This window comes from Leptinotarsa decemlineata, unplaced genomic scaffold (assembly GCF_025532065.1).
Source record: "Leptinotarsa decemlineata unplaced genomic scaffold, Ldec_3_MD MMD2_P_RNA_scaffold_2, whole genome shotgun sequence".
Taxonomy (NCBI): Eukaryota; Metazoa; Arthropoda; class Insecta; order Coleoptera; family Chrysomelidae; genus Leptinotarsa; species Leptinotarsa decemlineata.
Window position 1 is genome coordinate 12,039,048 of NW_027412529.1, and position 23,293 is coordinate 12,062,340.

Below are 23,293 nucleotides of genomic sequence, written 5' to 3' on the forward strand. Positions count from 1 at the left end.
GAAGTATTCGTCAGGAGCTTCAAAATATTGTATCACAAGACCCCTCTTTCTATTCAATTTTTTTTCCCAGATGGCGCCCAGTCGCCATTTTGATTGTTTGGTCTCTCAATTTCACTTATTGATAGTTTTGATAATGAATTAATGGATGTAATAGAAATGTTTATGCATGTTTTTTACCACATTTATTTGTTACCAAGGTTACTGCAGTTTCGTCCTCTATGTTTATTTTCAAGTTATAATAATGTAGAGTTAATTTTGAAGAGATTTTGAAACGAAGTTCGATCGGGTTGTACACAAGAAAGATTATATTAACTATCGAATGCTATTAGGTTCAACTTCTCAATTTACAAGTTACATAGAATTTTAGGCATTATAACAGAACCAAACTCAGCCGGTTAAATAGTGTCAAAATCAAAAATAGTATCCATTCTTGCCAGGTAAGGCCAGTCAATTCTTCCAACTACTGAAATTTTAGAAAGTGGTTTTTATGTCACCATAGAGATGTTCAATGGAGTATAAAAAACTTGATGACTTTACAAACATTTTGGAACTGCTCGGAAACTCGGTCAACATTGGTGCCATTCATGGTTTTTATAGTAAATCAATCATCAACAAAAAATCCACTATTTCTTTCAAAACATTATACGTTTCAGTGCTAAGAATCACAGGTTGAAAGATGATACCTTGGTAATTACTAGCTTGCACAAACCGCTATCGTTTGAATAAATCACAAAAGAACACACTGAATTTCAATCTGAACTTACAACTATCTTTTCGATAGTTTCAAAATTCTTGGTATGTATTAAAAAAAAAAAAAATATTTTGAGTTTTTGCTTCTATTCCATCGAAGAATACGTGAATCATTTTAAATGTTTATGTCAACATACATACTCAATTTTGTTTTTAAATTTTTGTATTTGTGTTTCTCGTTTGTTTCTATAATATTTTGATTGTTAACAAATCACTTTCATGCTATTTTTTGACTCGCTACAAACATTTTATTATGTGACGTGGTGAAATAAATTATCTTATCTTATCTTATTTCCACCTAGGGGGGTTATTGTTCGTGGAGGAAAGTCAGGTGATCAACAGAAAACAGGTTTCGAACTCGTAAGTTTTCAATTGTTAATGGAGGTTGAAAGCTTCCAGTTCAAAAACAAACAAAAGATATGCAGATCTTTCCTGAGAATATATTCCTTACAATTTAATGAAAATTAGATTCAACTGAATGGTCCTATTATGGATATGACTTTGTCGAGAAAACATAATTGATTATTATCCTGAATTTCATTAGTTCGGACTTCCATTTTATATAATATCAGACAATGGAAGTCCGAACTAATGAATTTCATCATGAAACTTTGTCAATCACCTTCGAACAAATGATTATTATTCTGGTACAAAACTATTTTCTGAAACTAAAAAATATCTCCAAACTCGACTCCGTGTCAATTGGTGAATTGTTCTCACGCTTGCAAAAAATGTGGATTTGAAAATGATTATCCGGATCTCAAGTAGTGATACTTTTCAGGGGATACATTCGAAATAATCGATTTTCAATGATAATCAAATATTTCTCATATCTGAAATACTTCTTTATTTCCAGAATTCGTGACCATCCTCACCTCAAAGAACTAGAGCAAGACTGCAAGAATATGGTCCAAACTTTTCTACAAGTTCTGCTTGGTTGTAACGATATATCAAAAAAATATGCAGCTTTTTTCTTCGAATCAATCATCTCCGATAGTTTTTAAGTCAACGGCACGGCCACACTTTAACGATAATACAGGGTGTTATGAAATTCTGTGATGTTTACCGTAGAAGATGTTTTTTCTGATTGAGAATTTACAACAATGAAAAACATGTCTGTCTTGCGTTATCGATTCCAACAAATTTTACTTTCGTCAATGTATAAATGATGGAAAGCTTCCAGAGGAAGAAAGGGAAAGGGGCCGTCCATTAATCACGTGTTGCTTGGAAGGGAAAGGAGAGTGTTTAGCAAAAATCACGAAATATTACAAGAGGGAGGGGGGTGTAGTAAGATATCAGGTGTGTTTATGTTTTCGTGAAACGCGCGATATCTAAACCGAAAAACGGCGTGTAGTGTGACTTTGACTCGCTGTTGCCAGGCAACGAACAAAGTCCCCTTGCGCCGCGCACCACGATGACCGCCCGGCTCGGCTTGCCGGTCGCCAGTTATATTGTCTAAGGACAATGTACATTAAAACATATGTTCATGTATCAGTGCAATATATATTTTCTGTATGATTACACCTTCCCTTCAATATTACGTTTATGCCAGTCAAAAACAATTTGCAACCTTTCTCTCATGATCCTTAATTCCAGAAAGGAAGTTATTTGTGTATTCAAATATATTTATGTATTTGTGTATTCAATGTATTCAATGAGAATATTCTGAACATTTTATGATTTTTTGTACTTACTAAAAAAAATACGTGACTTTGGGTCTGGGAGGAGAGGTTAGTTCTTAACCTCACCACGTATCACCAAGGGTGAGGGGGTGCTTGATGAATGATAAAAAAACATCACGTGATTAAAGGTCGGTCCCAAAGTGGAAAATATCAAAAAAAAGGAATTGATAACAGAATTCAGATCATATACAAATGTTACATCGATCCCTAGTAAGGAATGGACTCATTTGAAGGTTTGCAGGTAGTTTGATGTATATGGACATATGCATTTCATTAGTTCAGACATCCATTGTCTAACTTGATATAAATTGATTTGAAATACCTTAAAGAATTTGTAAAAAAAATAGCTGAAAAAAAGATTAGCTGAAAAACAACAACTATATTAAGCAACAAAACTGAAATTACAATGAAAAGAAATACAAACAACAAAGAAAAAATAAAAAAATGAACTAATAACACAAGATGAAAATTAAAAACTTATTGACAAAGAATAAGAAACAAAAATTGAAAGGTTCCAAACCAAGTTACTTCACGACGTTTCGATTGTTAGCATCCACAATCATCTTCCGGTGATAACTGGACTCATTCCTCCGAGATCTGAGTATTCATAGGTCATTCGAGTACTTTCAACTATCCCCTCTTCCCTCTCTCCACTTCATCGGTTTTTGCGGAAGCTGACCATTTGGCGGGAGTTAGTCGTGTCCCGCTTGATTAGAGGTTTCCATATGTTGCGTATCTCTACGCTAGCTTGGCTAAATGGGTTGTTGGACAACAGTATGCGGCTTCCTTAAATTTTCTCCTAAACCAGTGTTCCTCTTTGTGGATGATTTCAGCTTGAGCCCATTTGATGTTATGTTGATGAGTCCAAACGTGCTCTGCTATTCCTGATTTGTTGGTTTCTCTTCGTTGAGCGTGTTTCTTATGCTCGGCAATAATTTTTTAATTTCCATCTCGTGTTATTAGTTCATTTTCCTTTAGTTTTTTGTTGTTGTTAGTATTTTATTTCATTTTAATTTCATTTTTTTGCTTAAAACAGTTGTTATTTTTTCAGCTAATCTTTGTATTATCATTTTTCAAATTTTTTACAAATTCTTTCAGGTATTTCAAATCAATTGATATCAAATTAGACAATGGAAGTCCGAAATAATGAAATGCACCAGGAAACATTGTCAACTATCTCCAAACAATATGGACATGTGTTCCATGAAATTTCGAAATTTTTAAATTTGTAAGCAACTCACACTCTTCTCCGAAACAAAATTCAAGAGTTTCGTATCACCCGATGAAATTATGTCAGTTTTATATTCAACTTATTGTTATATTCATAACATTTATGTGAAATGACAAAAAAAAATACATGGAAGGTATATCGTGAATACCTTTCAATTTAATTGTAATGTGATTATTAAATGGAGTTCATAAGTCATTCAGTTACAATATATATCTCGAAAAAATTAAATCTATGGAATTCCTGTATTTCAATTCATCACTACAGGTATCACGATTATTATAATACTCTCAAAACGTAACAATTTCAAATCTAATACATTTTCTTGCTGAAACATTTGCTGCTTGCGTAGTCACCTGATAGGGAAAAAAAGACATATTTTTTATTACCTTGTTCATACTCAAGGTGCTAATTTTGTTAATATTTCAGAAAATGGAAACGAAAATGATTCTGGTAGTATAGGACTATCAATTCCTGAAGAGATCAGTCAACTAATTGCAGCCTTCTGAATTTTTATCAAACATTCTTTCCAACTGAAACAACCCTTAAGATGTCCGGGGAATCCGAAGTCAGAAAAGCGAAAATAATCGAAATTTTGAAAATAAGGAAAACTGCAATGAAATGAGTTATCACCTGATTTACAAAAAAATAACTAAAAAATTGAGGTCCGTATCATAATAGTAATTTTATAAAAACTGGATTATTATGGTGATTTTCAAATCAACAACAATGAACTGAGCTGAACATGATCAACTGAGTTGAACATGATCCAACAAAAATTCTATGGAAAATTAAATTTTCATAGATATCACCATATCTCTGTTTGTTTTCGATGTTTGTCTTGGGACGTACTTGCTGAAGAAATAAATCACCCAAACCATGTTACATAACTCTTGACGATTTTTGAGTCTTGGTTTATTTCCTGATTGATTCGACCATTACTTGATGAGAATCCATAGAAACTTACACCTTACGATTTGATCTTCACAACCTTTATTTTCAAAACTATCATGTTTCGCTAACACAATAGCTATATTTCGTAGTGAATAACAAACTAAAAGTAAATTAATATTACTTGAGTTTTTTCCCAACACCAAATCGTTATTTTTACACCTCGACACGTATTTCGATCACCAAGTGATCATCTTCAAGAGGAAGATAAAACTAAAAACTACTCAAAACTAAAGCTACTAATCAGGTACATCATACAGGTAGGTAATCAGTAATACCACCCATACAAGTGTACCATCCTACATAAATTTTACAATTGGCCTTTCTATTATTTTACAATATGTCCTTATGTATGTTTAAATGTTACAGCTATATATAGAACAATTTTCAGCTATATAAAATTAGCTTCACAATATTGCCTATCTAAATATATTTACAATGTGTCTTTTTGTAGTAATCACTAAACCCTACAATATTATTTCAACAAGCTATATAGTATGCTATTTGGTATTGGTCCGTTATCGTTATTGATAATATTATTATGTTTACTTATTTCTACACTCTCATAGACATCTAGTTGCCTGTTGTTGTTAACTTGTCTAACTAATCTTAAAGAACTGAAGTCTATGGAATGGTTTCGTTGCAAAATATGATGGGCGACTGCTGATTTTTCAGGTCTTCCATATTTTAAGTGTGCTATGTGTTCCTTAAATCTCACTTTAATAGATCTTTTTGTCTGTCCATAATATGGAGGGTTAGAATACGATATATTTAGAAAAGAAACAAGCACGTACAGGTATATTCCTAACAGTTCACATCACTGTGGACAGCACAAACGTGCTGGGTTGAATTTTTTGGTGCATCGTCTTTTGACTTTCCCTCTAACACATGATAGGTTCACAAAAGAAAAACGTACAATACAGGAAATAGCAGCCACTAACGGTTTCCCGAGGGGTATTGTAGATGACATAATTAGGAAAAAGAAGTTTAGGTTAAGAACCTAAAGGACAAAAACCAAGATAAATACATCTCAATTCCATACCACCAATATACGAAGAACTTTGGAAATATTTTCAAGGAACTAGGTATGAAGGTGGTTTTTAAAACAAGTCATACACTGCAGAGCCTTTTGGGAAGTCCAAAAGACAAAGTCAAGAATTCGGAAAAGTCTGGAATTTACGAAATTGAATGTAAGGACTGCGATGCAAAATATTATGGACAGACAAAAAGATCTATTAAAGTGAAATATAAGGAACACATAGAACACTTAAAATATGGAAGATCTGAAAAATCAGCAGTCGCCCATCATATTTTGCAACGAAACCATTCCATAGACTTCAGTTCTTTAAGATTAGTTAGACAAGTTAACAACAACAGGCAACTAGATGCCAATGAGAGTGTAGAAATAAGTAAACATAATAATATTATGAATAACGATAACGGACCAAAACCAAATAGCATACTATATAGATTGTTGAAATAATATTGTTGGGTTTACTGATTACTACAAAAAGACACATTGTAAATATATTTAGATAGGCAATATTGTGAAATTGATTTTATATAGCTGAAAATTGTTCTATATATAGCTGTAGCATCAAAACATACATAAGGACATATTGTAAAATAATAGAAAGGCCAATTGTAAAATCAATTTAGGGTGGTACACTTGTATGGGTGGTGTTACTGATTACCTACCTGTATGATGTACCTGATTAGTACAAGTAGCTTCAGTTTTGAGTAGTTTTTAGTTTTATCTTCCTCTTGAAGATGATCACTTGGTGATCGAAACACGTGTGGAGGTGTAAAAATAACGATTTGGTGTTGGGAAAAAACTTCAGTAATATTCATTACTACACCAAAGGTTCCAAATAGTACATCACAAGTAAAAGTAAATTATTTGCTCTAATTTTCATATACTATCAAATTCACCTGAAGCATCTACTCAACTTGTATATACCTAAAGTACATTGTACATCCCCAATTATAATTACCTAAAGCATATTATATCAATTCTACATCAATAAAAATATGTCTATGAAGACTATGATAACATCGATTTCTAAGAAAACAAGTTCAATAATGGTGATCTATTCAAATTCAGTTAGTCATCCAGTAAATTGTTTGAATATTTGAGTATATGATTTTCTTCTAAACAATAATTTCAATATGTTGTTCTCATTCACATAGCTCAAATGATGTTTCTCGATACGATTTCTGAATGCTCTGCCAGTTGGACCGATATATACTCCGAATTTCTCAAATTTTGATGTTTTGTCTTCATTATTTTTAACTAACTTTCCTAACATTATTACCTTTTTTTCATGCAATTTCAATATCTTGGTTGGTGTATTGTTGAATTTCCACTTCAAATCGATCTCTGATGAAAGTTAAAATCGAGCCAGTTACTGATAATTTCTGCATCATGTAATGGAGCACCATCCAAATATAAGAAATGAGTTTGTATAACTTCCAATAATTTTTCCTAACTTATTATCGTGGATATCGTCCATCCTTTCTGAATCAGAATTCCATGAAAAAGGATCGAATATATTCTATTATTTAATATTATTCAACATTGACTCTCTGAGAGTATTGGATCTTGCAATTCAAAAGAGGATGTGGATTCTCATGAGAATATAATGTTTTGGAAAAAATATCTAGCATTTGAATATTGTCAACAATAGCAGTATTTGAGCCGCATTTCACGATTGACAGATTCGGGGGTAAAGAAGAACCTTGATTTTTTTAACAACACCATTCTGCTTGTTTTTGGATCTGAATCGTTGCTGAATTCAAAGAATGTTACACAATCAATTTTATGAGTTTTTCTATTTGTAATTCACGGAGCAAGTTCCTCTAAAAATATTTTTTATGTGATTACAATCTCACGTGAAATGGCTCTAAATGATTCAAATGATACAAATCTGCATAAAAAATGGAAGACGGTCATGAAAATGAGATATAAACAAATCTTAGTTCACATACTTCCTTTTCCTAAGAATTTTCAAGCGGGCTCCAAATCGAAATATTCATTACAAATCTACAATTCCTGAGAAACATAAAATATGAATGATAATAATTAAAATATAACTGTGCAGGAACAACAAATATTGAGAAAAAATGCCCTAATTTTTTTCCCCAAGCCCGGAAGAGATGAATTCCCACAATTCTCAAGACTACAAAATGGAAAAAAAATGTCAGTTTGGGAAGATTTCAGCAATCTTTCACAAATGATTTTTTCATAGAAATAAAAACAAAGTATCTTATTTCGAAAAATATTATAGTGAACATAGATGATAACTCATTTTATCGTGACATTAAAAAATCCTAAGGAATTGAAAAGAATATCTTACAACTTCAATTTCTTATAGAAAAAAATTATGAATTGGTTTTGATCGAATTTTCAAGGTGTCGTTTTCAATTATGTAATCGACATTTCAAAAAAAAATCCGCGAGTTTCAATTCAGTAAAGGAAATCTGAACATCTGGTCTTTCTTCTTGACAGTGGTGTAAACTTTTATTATCCAGAGATATCTAGACTGGAAAGTGACCTAGATTAGCAAAATAAAAATGAACTGAAAAAAGCATGTGCTAACTGAATTCATATTGTAATGGCTGACCATTTTCAAACAATATTCAGAACTTTTGTTAGGAGAATAAATTCTGGAAAATCGCAATTCATAATCGCTTGTTATTAGATACATATCATTTGTAGGTAAGATGCGTGTATTTCATTTAAAAAATGATTGAATTGATAACCATGAATGTATTCAGTGAAAAATGTTTAGAGTATGATGAGTGTTTGTATCAAATGTCGATGTAATTGGGAAATTGCACTTTATATATATTCGAAGCTCGCCATTAATGTTGAAAGCGATATTCTGTATATCGTAATGAGTAGTACCACTGGCTGTGTTTAATATTCCAAAAATTTTCTTTGAAAATATGTGTCAAAAAGCAAATATATCAGATGACCTAGACTAATCCGTGATTCTAGTAATCATCTTACTGTTGAGATATAATATATGCACATTATGATAATTCATTGAAGGTCGATGTTTCATGTTTTGTGAAAAGTATAACTTTTGCACTTCGAATATCTGCACTTGGTTTCAAATATTTCATAGAAAATCTCGTTTCATTTATCAGCAGTGCATCCACTCAATGAATGTAAACTTTCACGGCCGGTAGTAACTGTGTGGAAGCTATTTTCGGTTGTTTTGACCATGGTCTGCAGGTATTTATGATTGACGTTTCGTCTACTACTGCGGTAGATCTCATCAGAGGCGATGAAGTAACGGTCGCAGTGCCCGAGTCTGAAAAAAATTTTCCGTTAATCAGCTGTCGTCCAACAACTCTCAGAAGTTGAGAAAATTGTGCGAGCTAAGGCATAAAGAGGAATTACCTTTTAACGTGCTCGAGTTGCTGTTTCCATTGTTTCCGAAGCAGAAACTATTTGACTCTGGTTTGATATTATTATTATTAGTGGGTGTGGCTTGGTTTCTTTTTATTATTATTGTTATTTTATGATTGTTTATGGCCTCTTTTTTAATATTAACACCTTTTTTGTTGAGAGCATGTTCGGCTACAGCTGATTTGTACGATTATACAATTTCTCTTGTCTTAAAAGAGTCGGGAACCTTTACTTCTTTTCATGGTTCCAAGGTGGACTAACCCGCAGCTACAAAGTCGAAACTTGTGCGAGCTGAGGACTAATGAGGTCTTATCTCTTGACGTGTGATTCATAACACGGGTTGGACTTATAGCAAGTGAAAATCGAGCGTTCAGCCTGAGACTTGAACCATCGAATCACACATCGGTCGATTGACTGAGTGAACAAAGCACCCACGTCGAACTGCCCGGCCATGTGGGGGATTGCAAGAATTGAGATTAGAAAAAAACCACGAGCTCAGCTCGTATTAGTTTAGGAATCACACGTTCAAAGGTAAGACCTCTTCAGTCCTTAGCTCGCACAAGTTTCTTAACTTCTGAGAGTTGTCGTTCGTGTGGGGGCGACAGCTGATTAACGAAAAAAAACAGATTTTAAACAGATTTCAAACAGAATTCAAAATGAATAAAATGCTTAGATGCACGAAGTTGTTCGTACGTTCATTGTAAAATTGATATGAATTTCACCAAATATCTGAAAACTATGATTATTGGTTCATTTCGACTCTGAACAACTTGATTGAATTTTATATCAATCTTTTTGAGAGAAAAACTCAGCTTGAAGACTTCGTATTTGCAAAATAATTGTCATTATCAAAGGCGGTATATAACTTAAGTATCAATTTATGACTATAAAGCTTAATATGCTTTCATATACAGTGCATTTCTTTAATGTTCCCCCCTTTTTTTGTTTTTTGAACGGGTCAACTGGAAAAATTGAAATTTGGGATAATGAAATCATTACATGAATACGTCATTTTGAAGTAAAATTGACAGATGAAACTTTCAAGATGGCGACTATGCATCAGGAAAAGAAATAAAATGGAAGGGGGGTCTTGTGACATCATTTTGAAGCTACTGACGAATACTTCATAACCTTAGAATATGAAGTCAATATCTTCACCTACTACAAAATGGCGTAATATTTAATAATTTCCTATAGACGATATTTCTAGAAATATTCGTTTTTATGTACCATATGGCAATTCCAACAAGCCGATAAGCTTTGTTAAGTTATTTTTTGTTTATGAAAAGGTCAAGAAATGAACGACAATGAACATCATTGACAATATCCAGAAAAAATTAACGTTTGTAGGCAGGAATATTGGAAAACCATGTTGTAGGATCTCTATTTATTGAATCAAAATTCAACAAGGTATTTGAATATGCTGGAAACTACTGTTAGTTGACCCTCTCGTCACTGAAATTGTCGAAGCAAATCCTAATGAATTCGATATGAATATTATATTCCACCAAGATGGAGCACCACCACATTACTACAGACAACTAAGAAAATATTTGGACACTACTTTTCCTGGTCGTTGGATTGGCCGTCGAGGTCCTACAGAATGGCCAGCCCACTCGCCAGATTTGATACCTTCAGACTTTTTTATGTCGCTATTTGGAGCAAAAGGTGTACGAAAATGAATCTGCTTCAATATTGGATATACGGCAAAGAATAATAAATATTTGTAGAGATATTGACGTTACTGTGTTCGAAAATGTTCGGCGTGAAATATCGAATAGGCTGTTCATGAGTCAAGAAGTTCCAGGCAACCATTTTGAGCATCTTTTGAACTGACCTCAAGCTCATGACCTCATAATATGTAGTTAACTGTCAATATATTCAGGTAATTATTTAAAGTTCCGCCATTTAGTAATGGTTGAAGATATCGACATTATATTCTAGGGTTGTGAAGCATTTGTCAGGAGCTTCAAAACGATTTGTCACAAGACCTCCCTTTTCATTTAATTTTTTCCCCAGATGGCGGCCTGTCACCATTTCGAAAGTTGCATCTGTCAATTTCCCTTCAAAATTAAGTATTAATGCATTAATTTCATTATCTCAGATTTCAATTTTTTGAGTTGACCAGTTCAAAAACTAAAACTGGGGGGTTGGGGACATTGAAGAAATGCATGCTCTGTATATAATTCGAGTATTTTTTATAAATTAAGTACTTACCTACTTGAAAATATCAGTTGGTTTCACGAAGCAGAGCATAGTTGAATTTTTTCAATACACAAAGTATCGGATTCAACATATTTGGTGGAAAACTAAACGTAGGTTCGTGTGAGAACAAATGAAAAAAATAAACATGAATTATTATTCTTTTATTTTTCACATACGTTGTTGTGGTATGAATGGCAAGAAAGTGAATATTATTTATGTTCTCATTTCAGAATGGGAAAACTGCCATATGACTCATGTAATAGTTTCAATATATAGACAGAAGTTATATTGCAGTTTCTGAAAACATTTCATTCTTTTATTCACGTAATATTCATGTAATCGGAGTAAGTTTTCATGGGTGTAATGTACAATTTTTCATATTTCATTACTCCATAAAAAACTAATTGAAAAACTATAATTGTTCATATACTAGGTATAATTGCCTTTTAATATTACTCATTATTTTGAAGAGGTTGTATTATCAATGTTATTTGCATACGTGAACAAACAATAATAGAAGGAGTTGATGTATCAAAATATCCTTCGATAGTCATGATGTTCAATTATATTTCATACAGAGATATGTTGTTTGAAATATTTATATATTCGAAACTTGTCAATCATGGACGGAAAATCAACAGAGGTTGAAACATATCCATTCAGTTTAGGATTATTAGACGCTAGAGAAGGCAAATTTGATTTATTCAAAGTTGAAAGTGATGAAAAAGGTTTTATTGTTTCTGGAACTATCAACGGTAGTGATTAATGGATTATCATCTTTCTGCTCCTAAACTTTTTTGGAAAAGTGACAGTTTTTCAAAAATTCAAATATGGCATTCCAGCTATGATACTCATGTTACATAAAAATGTGAATGCTTTATAGGTAACATTGATGTCATAGTTGAACAGATTTTCATGGAAGATTGTGAAGTTATTTGATTCATGATAAACTTCCAAAACTCCCCAAGTTACAAAAGAATCAGATATACTCTTTTCTTGTTCATTATGTTTTTGTCAAATAATCAATTCGAAAGAAAACCACATCAATGTTGTGATTCACAGAGAAATATACAGTGCATTTCTTCAATGAACCCCCTCCTTTTAGTTTTTGAAAGGGGCAACTCAAAAAATTTAAATTTAGGATAGTAAAATTAATGCATGAATACTTTATTTTGAAGTGAAATTGACAGATGAAACTGTCGACTGGGCGCCATCAGGCATTTTTTATTGTGAACCTTACAACATGAGATGAGCAGATTTCAGCTCTCACTCAACACCATCTTTCCCCACAGAGTTTCCATATGAGTTTTTTCCCAATAAATTTTTTTTATAGCTCATACACAATATCACGCTGTCCGAATTGTTCTCACTATTGGTTTTTTTCTTTCTACATAGTCAGTGGGCATACATATATGTGAAAAGTTTTCGTTCCTTATACGAGGAATTGGGCAAATTTCGGATATGCGGTTGGCTACCTCGTTCACAGGCAGATGGGGCGATGACAAATCAATTGTTTTTCTTTAGCTCCAGCCTAGTTTGAGGCTGCAGCCTCTGAAGGAATTCGATTTCCAATTATCGGAAATCATTGACTTTATGTTGATAATAGGCACTACCTTGCACTGCGAGTGGCTAAACAGCCCGAAACCGGTCTGCAAGTGTGTTCCAATAATTGAAAATCGGTTGCAGCAGTTGTATCGCTAACAGGATATGTAGGAATAACTTCAGTGAAGAATCCTGCACTGACATCTATCGGATATAATCCAATGCCCTTCGTGTTATTAGCCAGGGGAGTAGTTATTTTCTGATAGGTGCCAGTGTCACAAATATTCGTTTCCGGGTCTTCCGAATTTTGTTTCACCATTCTGTAATCGGCTTTGGCTGTTGAATGGTGTACTAAATTTTGTGAGAATCATTAAAGTTCTTTTGTGGGTAATTTTTGTCACAAGAATATTGAAAGTGATAATTTTTTTTCTGATAGTTTTGTCACATCCCGAAATACTGCAAATTTTAGGTTTATGAAAGATGAACATTATGATTTGGATGTCGAATTCTTGAGAAACTGCGATTCCTAAGAAAAATTTATATAATACTTTAGTACAGAGTACAGAGTTTGTTTTCGAAGATGAAATGAAGTTATAGAAAACACTGACACTTTCATTAGCAATGAAACTCTAATAATACTAGACAAGTTTGACATGTTTTGCTTTATCAAATAAGGCTTTACGTCCATAGATCATGTCGAAATGTACGAATAAATCTTTGGGATTTTGTTGTATTAGATTTGAATGTTCAATATAATGAATGTTTTTAAATGATAGTTTTATTCACAGCAATTTCCCCTGAGAATGCATTTGACCATTTCATAGTCATCGTATTGGAGAAAGCAGCATATTAATCCTGAACACGTGTTTCGTTGTGAAGAAGCTTCTCCAGCCATGGGTGACACTTCACCACTGTAGATGAAATGATGATGAAATTTTTCAATGAGAAGATATCTTATCTTGATAACATTCACGCACCAATTCGAACAATCAGAATAACGAAACCACATGCCCCTTGGCTCACTAATAATCAGAAGGAAATTATAAAATTGAGAGATGAAGCTTTTAAAAAATTCAAATCAACAAAATCCCTTACTCATAATATTTATAAGCAATTGCGAAACTATGCCTAAGACGCAAAAAAATGCTTACTCAGAATTTACTTTGAGAAATAATAACTCTAAAGTAATCTGGAACACCCTTTGAACTCTAGATATCGTCAAGGCAAAGCCAAATTCAATTCTCCTACCATCATTATCTCATTTAAATTGAATTAATTTACATTTCGCTAATATAAACTATACTCGAAAATCATGTATTCAAGAATCTCTTCTAGAAAAATACGACCAAATTCCTAATAGGATACTCCTAACCTTGTCAAAAATAAATCCCTCTCAGGCGCAGCAACAACTGAATCGTATGAAAACTAACTGTGCTGGATCGGATGGTAGGTATATCTCTAATTATGTTGAGACCTGTTGAAAGCTACCTTATCAATCATACCACACATATATTCAACACCGCAATTGAAACAAACATGGAAAGAAGCCATCGTTTTACCGTTACCGAAATGTGATAATCCCATAGAACTATCATACCTGAAGCCTTAAAGTAAACTGCCTGTTCTCTCCAAAGCATTTGAGTTGATCCTCAAAGATCAGCATGATTCATTTGTGTATAGTAATAACATCACTGGCTGAGCAGTCAGGTTTCCGGGAATCCCACAGCACTACAACTGCTCTTGTTAACATAACGCAGGATTAATTCAATTTCATTGATAAAAATGACTTGACTTGACTCTGATAGTACTACCTACTCGATTACAGTAAGGCATTTGATACACTTTTCTGTAAGAAGATTTCATACTTTGGATTCGATCAATACATCATTGTTACATAAAAAATTGATAGCAAATTGAAGGTCTGATCGATGTGCGACTCGGTGATGATACACCACGAGGATATGATGATGATACATTCACGATAGTGAATGCAAGCAAAAACCTAGGACTCTGACTTCAGATTCCACAAGCATGTAAGTGTAATCTGTCAATCCAGAGCCTCTTACTGTGTTTATGGGTTTGCCAAAATCCAAGCGAACATGAAACGCCTCTAGAAAATTCAGAACAACTGTATACGGTTCTCTTATGGTGTGAGAAATTTTGATAAATCTCAGATAAATTTGAGGAGTCTGGCTGGTTCAGACTGAATGAAGGCAACTGCACCTTGTTACAACTCACAAGTTTATAATGATAATAAAAATAAAAAGAAAGCAGGCTTTCTGGCAAGAATAATTTTATGGAATAGGTTGGCGGCATGCAAGATTCTTCTGTTATTCATATTTAACCAATAGGCATCTTTGAGCTTATGAGAAAGTCTCTGAGAACGTTTTATTCCATAAATAAGTGTCAAGCACGAGTTTCGTACTTTTCTAATTTCACGTTTATACTGCTCCCTCAAATAGACAGTATAAGCATAGTTGAAATGTGATAAAACTAGTGCTTCACATAATACTAATTTCAATTTTAGTGGAAGATACTGCCTAACTCCATATATCCATTTTAAAGAAGAAAATGCACGTCGTATTAAGCTATTCAAGTTCTTTTCGAATCACGCCATTAATTGACATATTTAGGTACTCTAAAATATCAGATCGTTTGGACTTTGGTCCAAATAATGAAAAAATTTATTTTTGAGAGTTTAGGAGTGAACAGTGTTCTGTTGCAGCCCTATAAAAATTATCCAAGTCTTCTTTGAGTATCATGCAAGAATCATTTACATCTAGAGGGGGGAAACTATAATAAATTCGGGTGTCATCCGCATAAAAGTGCACCTTGCAGTGATTCAAATTTTTGATAAGATTGGAGGAGTAAAGAGCAAACAGAATCGGCCCAAGTATAGAGCCTTGTGGCACTCCGCGTTGAAGAGATAGGGGAGATGAAAAAGTTCCATCAAACGTAACTCTTTGACTTCTTCCATTAAGATAATTGGCAAGCAAGATGATAGCTGAAGTTGACAGACCAACGTAATGTAAAATTGATATCAATAAACCGAGGTTTAAAGTGTCAAAGGCTCTGCTGAAGTCAAGAAATACTTGATGTACAATGTCCTGAAGCTCTGACAATGTCATCTACAACATGCAGCAATGCTGAAGTGCAACTGAATCCCTTCCGAAACCCAGATTGAACCGATGGTAAAATGTTGAATTCTGAAATGTGCTCCAGGAGTTGTACTTCTATGGCTTTCTCTAGTACACTAGTACACTACGGAAGTACACTAATGGGTGGTAAATCTTTAAACTCAGTGTGAGTATTTTTTTTTGGTAACACTTTCACAACAGTACTGCCTCACATCTTAGGAAAAACATTTTCAATTAGACAAAAGTTTATTATGTGAGTAATGTACTCAATAATATGCGGACAACATAGTTTTATAAGCATTATATTCAAATTATCACAACCAGTTGCATTTATTTTAATATCACTTATTGTTTTAAAAACAAAAAGATCATTCACTTCTTTAAAACATAATTTTGAAGTAGTTGAACAGTTAGTTTTGTAATATTCAAGTAAGTTTGGTGGAGGTTCCATTATTGGTATAGAATTAACACAAAAATCATTGACCTCATCAACACTTTTCAGATAAATTGGAATACTTTTCCCCTTATCTAAATTTATTTTATTTTGTTTCAGGATACGCCACACTTTTTTCGAGTCATTTTGTTGAAACTCAAAAGTAGAAAATGCCTTCTTTTCCCTTTCTATTGCTTAATTTACATGATTTCGCATATCTTTGTAAAATCTAAAACTAGCCTCTGACTTTGTCTTTATCTCTCATAAAAAACCTAACTATTTATTTGAAGGATGCGTAACTTTTGAAAAACAGAGTAAATCTAAAACCAGAAATTTATTATCCCCAAACACTCAACAGAAGTGACGTAGCGTAGTGGGGGCGAGAGGTGCGGCCCGCCCCGGACAGCACCTTTTTAGCGGGCGCCAAAATTTCACAGTAAACAATAAAATATATTTTGTATATATTTGAACCATTTCATATTTCAATGCAACTATAAATTCAGAACGATTGAAGAGACCACGGAATTTTTCATTACTTATTCTGTGACGAATTCGGGGAATTCCCTTTCTTTGAATGGTATTTTGTAGCGAATGGTAACACCGTCTATACTGACTTGCGGGGATTTCCAATATTTTATTTTGTGCTTGGATTGTTTATGACGTATAATCAGCAAAACTGACTTCTATTACATATTTATTGAGTTCAATATTGTCTATTACGTCCCTTTAAGAAAGTATGTGATGATTTGACAATTCAAAGAAAGTTCTATTCGTGGATCTTCAGTTGTTTAGTTCACACTGTTTCGTAACTATGATTTTTGTGCAAATGAGTACGTGTAGTGGTTATGAAATTATTGGATAACTCAGTGAAAATTTTAATTTTCCGCTACGTGTACCTACATTGAACTGTGTGAGTGTTAAATATTTTATTTATGTAATTGAATGTTGGAATGTCTGATATGTTGTTCAAGCTTTAATTTAATAAAATCTGGCCATATACGAGTTTTACACTCACATACCCAGGGTTCCGAACAAATATTTGAGCAATTTAAAAAAAGTGTACCCTTGTCCTTCGACTTTGTTGATTTATTTCTTGGGTATTGAATTACTTAAAGCAGAATATAAATAATTTATGTGAAAATAAACTATCTTAAATACATTTATAAATTATCGTTATGATGTTACCATCGAATATACCTGTCCCTTTCCCAACTAGGGTCAGAAAAACTATGATTCCAAAAAAAAACAATGTATTGGGAATGGTTTATAAATACAATTGAATTTTTAAAGTCGAGTTCATCAGTAAGAAGTATAAATATTATTATTATTTTATATTAAAAATGAATAGAAATTAAAATCGTATATTAAAAATTTAATTTCAGCCAACCGGAACATTCAGTTTTGTGGGAAACCAACATATCGTCTTCATCGGGAGACGGTACTTTGTTTTCAATGTGAAACTAATTAGTGACCATCGCGGACGTTTTGTTGAAGTGTTCTGGGTTTTAATTTTATTGCTTATGTATGTGACCAAGTTTTACTATTAGAAATCTATTATCTTTGGCTATTGAATTTGATAATAATAAGATGAAAGGGCTAAGTACGATAGCTAATTTTTAAATAATTTAAAACTACAAGAAGGTAGCAATATAAGACCTCCGTTTGTGACTCATTTCACGATCACGAAAATATACTCTATTGCCTAATGTACTAGGATCAAAATTAAAAAACACACACCCAAGAAATGAAAACCGAATTTCAGATCAGGGTACACTTTTTTGAAATTGCTCAATTACGATTTTCAGAGTTTTGCCTATAGATAGATATGCTGTAAAATATAACTAGTTTTTGAAATGTTCGATATTTTATTTTGTAACTCTAACTTTTATCATTACTATTTTTTAATTTCAGCATCAAAAATGAAAAGAGTAAAAGAAAGTTGGGCATGTTACCGTGATAAAAGAAGAGCTAAGTTGGAAAATATTAAATGAAGGGGCTCTCCTCAAATATGTGACAATTTTTGTTCCTGAGACGTCAGATTCTACATTAGACTTAAATTCATCACAGTCAACTGGAACTTCAAACCCAGACATGAAAATAAAGTGATTAATACAGACTCACTTGAATTATTGAAGTTAATTGTAAAATATAAGCTGCCATAAGTTGCCATAAGCGATGCCAGCTGTGAGAGAAGTTTTACGAAACTGAAATTGATTAAAAATAATTTAAGGTCGACAAAGAGTAGCCTAAGACTAACAAATTTGGCTATCTTGTCTATTGAACAAGAGGTGTGTGATGCTATAGACGTTGATGGTGCAATTAAAGACTCTGCTCTTAAAGAAAGTAGATGTTTGAATTTTCAATTAAAGCCGAAGGTTTTGTTTTCATCTCTTAACGAGTATCTATCTATATTATTCTTCAAAAAGATATAAATTTTACTTAATAGTATCATCCTACGTGTAATGAAAAACTGATTTTCGTTTTATATTCAGTTGGCTAATTATTCAATCATATCAAATGAATAATACCTATGTACTTGATATCAATGATTGAAGTAAGAATTTTTGTATCATTAAACGTGATTGTAAAACAAATAAACTTTCTTATTCAAAATCTAACTTATATATGCAAAATAATGATAACTATTCTCGCCGAAAAGTTTTCTAGAATCATATAGAATTATATTATGTATATAGTATACATTAAATTGAAATACCTAATTAAGAGGACGGCAAAATTGTCTTCCTCCCCGGGCAGCCGGTGCCCACGCTACGCCACTGCTCAACAGCTTGTTTCATTCGAAGTTTCATATATATTTCAGTTATCCTCTATAATGCACTTCCTAGTGAGTTCAGACACTATACGTTATATAGCTTCAAGAAGAAATTGAGACTGCCCTTGAAATTAGCTGGATAGTTCAATTGGATACTGTTAATGCTCTCTTTTGTAATATGTTATTGCAGTTTTTTCTCTTCTTTTTCTGTCTACTATTTTATTTTTCAATTTTTTTTATTCTTTCATAAGTTAACTATTTGAATGTCTGTTTTAATTTGTGTCCATTGTGTCCATTTAATTAGGTTAAGTTGAAAAACAGCTCAAGCTGAACTTCGTCTTTCCTCGTTATTTTTGTTTTTGTAGGTATGTTATTATTCTTGTCGATGAATGAAGCCGATAATTATTATTATTAATTTGTTCGAAAAAGGTGAGCCTGGATTATCGAGTGTAAATTTGAAAGATATGAATTTCAGAAATCTCCAAAGTGTAAAACTACAAAGATACAATTTTTTATCATAAAAACTTTGAGCCTCCCGAGTTCCATCTCTAGGTTTAAGTTTCCAATTGAAACGGAAGTAAACTACATAATACACAACACTAGCAATATTGAACTATTTTCTAGTAGATGGCGTATAAATCTGCAATCATATAACTTTTTTATATCGACTATAAAAAAAGATATCACTGGAAACAGAATATACAATGTATCCTTAAAGAACATACTTTCATTTCATTTGAGATCGCTGAGCAAATGATTCATTTCTATTATCCTGGTTGTGAAGTTAATTACTTTTCATTATTCTTATTGTTGATTTTGTAGCGAGCGGTAATAAATCTGATATAAACTTTCCGCTACTGGGATTTTTCTGTCAGTTAACAAAAATTTGGAGACCCCAACTGGCTATCAACTTTTGTTGAACTATGTATTGTTGGTGAATGTTTGATTTATGAAAAATGAGGAATACAACTTTCCATGTTTTCAACCAGTATTTTAACTGACGTTAAGGCAGTTTAGTCCTATAAGATTAATTTCAAACGAATTCAATAAAAGTTTCATTTCTCATTTTTCATGTTGATCTCCTGCCACGTGGTAACGGCTACATCCATCAGTTTAATTTTTGATTTCTTGAAAAAGAAATAATATTAGTGATAGCTTGATTGTCCATCATTTACGTTACTCTTTCACAGAAAAATACACAGAGTCATCCTGACAATGAGAAGAAGATAAAAAATCAAGTTAATGAAGGAACATCAATCATCATTATCTAGATCGAATATAAGTTAGCAATTTTTATAATATTCAGATTGTCAAGAATATAACACATAGAAGAGATGTATTTTTGAAATGTTTATATTTAAAATATCATGTAGAAATGAGCGATATGTTTGTTCTTGATCCATGGTAAGTTGAAATTAATATGTGGTGGTCCAAACTGCGAAAATGTTCAAACACCCATATAATTCATCATTACTGATATCCCTCTTAGGATGAGTATTATTGATTTCAGAAATAAAAAAGGCTCATTATACTCATTCAATATCTTGCAAGAAATATTCGCATATTCAGTTTTCGAACGTAGGTACATATACATCTGCTGGATACCTGTTCTTGAAACTATCTGTTTATCAATATAGTAATCTCTATCATTTCACCATCTACCAGAATGAGTATAAAATTCCTACAATAAATTCTATTTGAAAAGCGTTTCGCTACAAGGTTGCTTCATCAGTATTTGTCATCAAACGTAGCGAAACGTGTTTTAAAAACTTCAATGAAATGAATAAAAACACATTTGTCTAATTCCCACTAGTTGATTTATTTATACGACGGGCTTCGGGTTCGACCCCATTATCAAGTACAAAACTGAGATGTGAAGTTTGAAAACTTGGTTTTATCAGGAGTAAGGACAGGTATTTGATAGACATGTAGTTGGGCGAACCAGGATGCCAACTTTAAAATTCACTACTGAAATTCTAGAGGTTGTTAAACTTATAAATTCAAGAGAGGAGACCTACATAAATTGAGTTGCTCATTTAGAGGTATATATTTCTGGGTTTAATTGATTTGTAAATTTCCACGGCTTATCTTTAATTATCTTGTTTTGATTCTTGAAGATGTCCGTGCATTGTAGATTTTTTGATCAAATAGACGTGTTAACGTAGCCTTATGTCAAAATTTCTACCGGTTTGGCCTGCATATACTGCAGAGCATTCGCCACTCTATTGTATATATACCTGATATTTTCATTTTCATTTTCTATTAGAGAAATTCGTACCTGCAATTTGCTCATATATTTCAGTTCGACCTAAACGCGGATAACTTATGTGAGAGTGGACTGAAAGAATCAAAGTGGATTGTGCAGTCTATGAACGTGTTTTTCCAGAAGATATTGAATTGAAACCCGGAACTTAATTTTGTTATGCAGACTATTGAGGAAGTTTAAAAATTGAATAATTTGTCTGTTTGAACCATCAAAACCAACTAGTACGTCATCAACATATCTGAAACAAAATAAAACTCAATGTGAGAGTTCTATGATGATCATGGATAGTTTCAATAATTTTCATCGAGTAACGGGTCAGAGTATTCATGACCTATCAATTGAGGTCGATAATTTTTATAAATTGCATTATAAATTAGTCCATAGTACCAGTCCAACTGAGGAAACTACTATGTAGTGAAACGAGTGTTGTTGATAAGGTCTATAGTTATTGTGAGAATGTGTAATCATCATCATGAATAATAGTATTACTGATTTTCACTGAGTAATAGGTCAGTTCATTTTAAATATAATATTTGGTCGTTTCAAAAGTTTCGTCCTTTTTATTGTCATGTGTATTTGTAACTACATATCTCACTGAATATTTATTCCACTCTGTCGTGGTGAATACTAATCGATAGAGAACTTTGTACTCTAAACATTGACACTGTTCATTTTTTCCCAATTTTGATTTTTTGCCTCATTTCAGCTTCTGTATCTCTGTAATTGTAGAGTAGGGATCGTGTGTGTAGGCTTACATCACTTAGGCCACATGTGACCCATTGTACATCCTCCCGAGGAGTTGTCCTCCTAGGTCATCGTCCATCCTGTCCTTTCCAGGAAAGTGAACAGGACAGTGGGAAACATCTCCTTTATATTGGCAGGTGTAGGCCAAGACTCGCCGAACACAGCCTCTCTCATTGACGATAACTACGTATACACGCTTAAGACATGCCTGACAGTGTGTCTACCAGCCCCATAATATGGAGGTGTTTTTTTGTTTAGTTGACAGTGGCCAGTCAGGAATCCTACTGTTGAGCATATGTTTTTCCTGGTCATCGCCAGATATTTCTTCAGCACCAGCTTCCCAGGGCCTCCCAGAGTGATCCTGGCAAGACTGCATCCTTTGATTCCATCCCATCTCTTCAGGGATTGAGAGTGGGTGTGACGTTTGGCTGATTCCGCAATTGTCGAAGCCATCAGGCTGTAGGTGCCACTGGGTCCTAAAATTTTTAGTCCAGCTGCTTCCTTGGCTGATGAGTCGGCAATGCGATTATCTTCACTTCTGTCGTACCCTTCAACCCACTGCAGGATAATGTTATTATTTACCGAGGCTTTGGCTGAATCTTGGTGGCACTCTAGTACTAGCCCCGAGGTAATACGTTGTCTGTTCATGGGAAACAGGGCTTGCCTACTATCAGTGCAGATTGTAATATTTTTGCCAGAAATTCGTTTCCTGGTTATTTCTTCTGTGTCAATTGGGATACCAGCAAGTTGTGTTTGAACCCATTATCCACTTAATCTTTAGGCATAGTGATCTGGAGTAATCTCCACATCCTGAGCCTTCTTTGATTTTTGAGTCGTCTGTGTATATGCGCATTGCATTTATAGAATCTGACACAAACCTGGGTTCAGTTTCATCACTGGCTGCATACAGCAGAGGTTGCGCAGTAAGTGCTTCTTGCCATAGGCTCAGTCTCAATTGACCCATTCCCACTTCGAAATTTACACCAGCCGTGCGCAATCGTAACATGGTCATTAACTTTCCTCAGCTTATTACTATAGGATACCGTTGAGCGATTTTCAACCAATTTTCCTCTATGAGTTCGAGTTGAACCAAAGCGTAGCCAAAACAGACCGAAGAATTAACTAGACAATTGGCAATGATAACATTGATGAACGCACTGTTCGA

The 23,293-nt window shown here is 33.3% G+C and overlaps 1 protein-coding gene across 1 annotated transcript in view; it reads left to right on the forward strand.

The window, feature by feature from the left end:
• The window catches only part of LOC111511424 (calmodulin-A), a 181,027-nt gene extending 178,447 nt beyond the window's left edge, over positions 1 to 2,580 (forward strand). The window contains exon 5 of the mRNA XM_074183562.1: positions 1,607 to 2,580. Coding sequence (XP_074039663.1) covers positions 1,607 to 1,638 — 32 coding nt within the window. The 3' untranslated portion in view covers positions 1,639 to 2,580. The remainder of the gene's footprint in view (positions 1 to 1,606) is intronic.
• Positions 2,581 to 23,293: the final 20,713 nt, after the last annotated feature.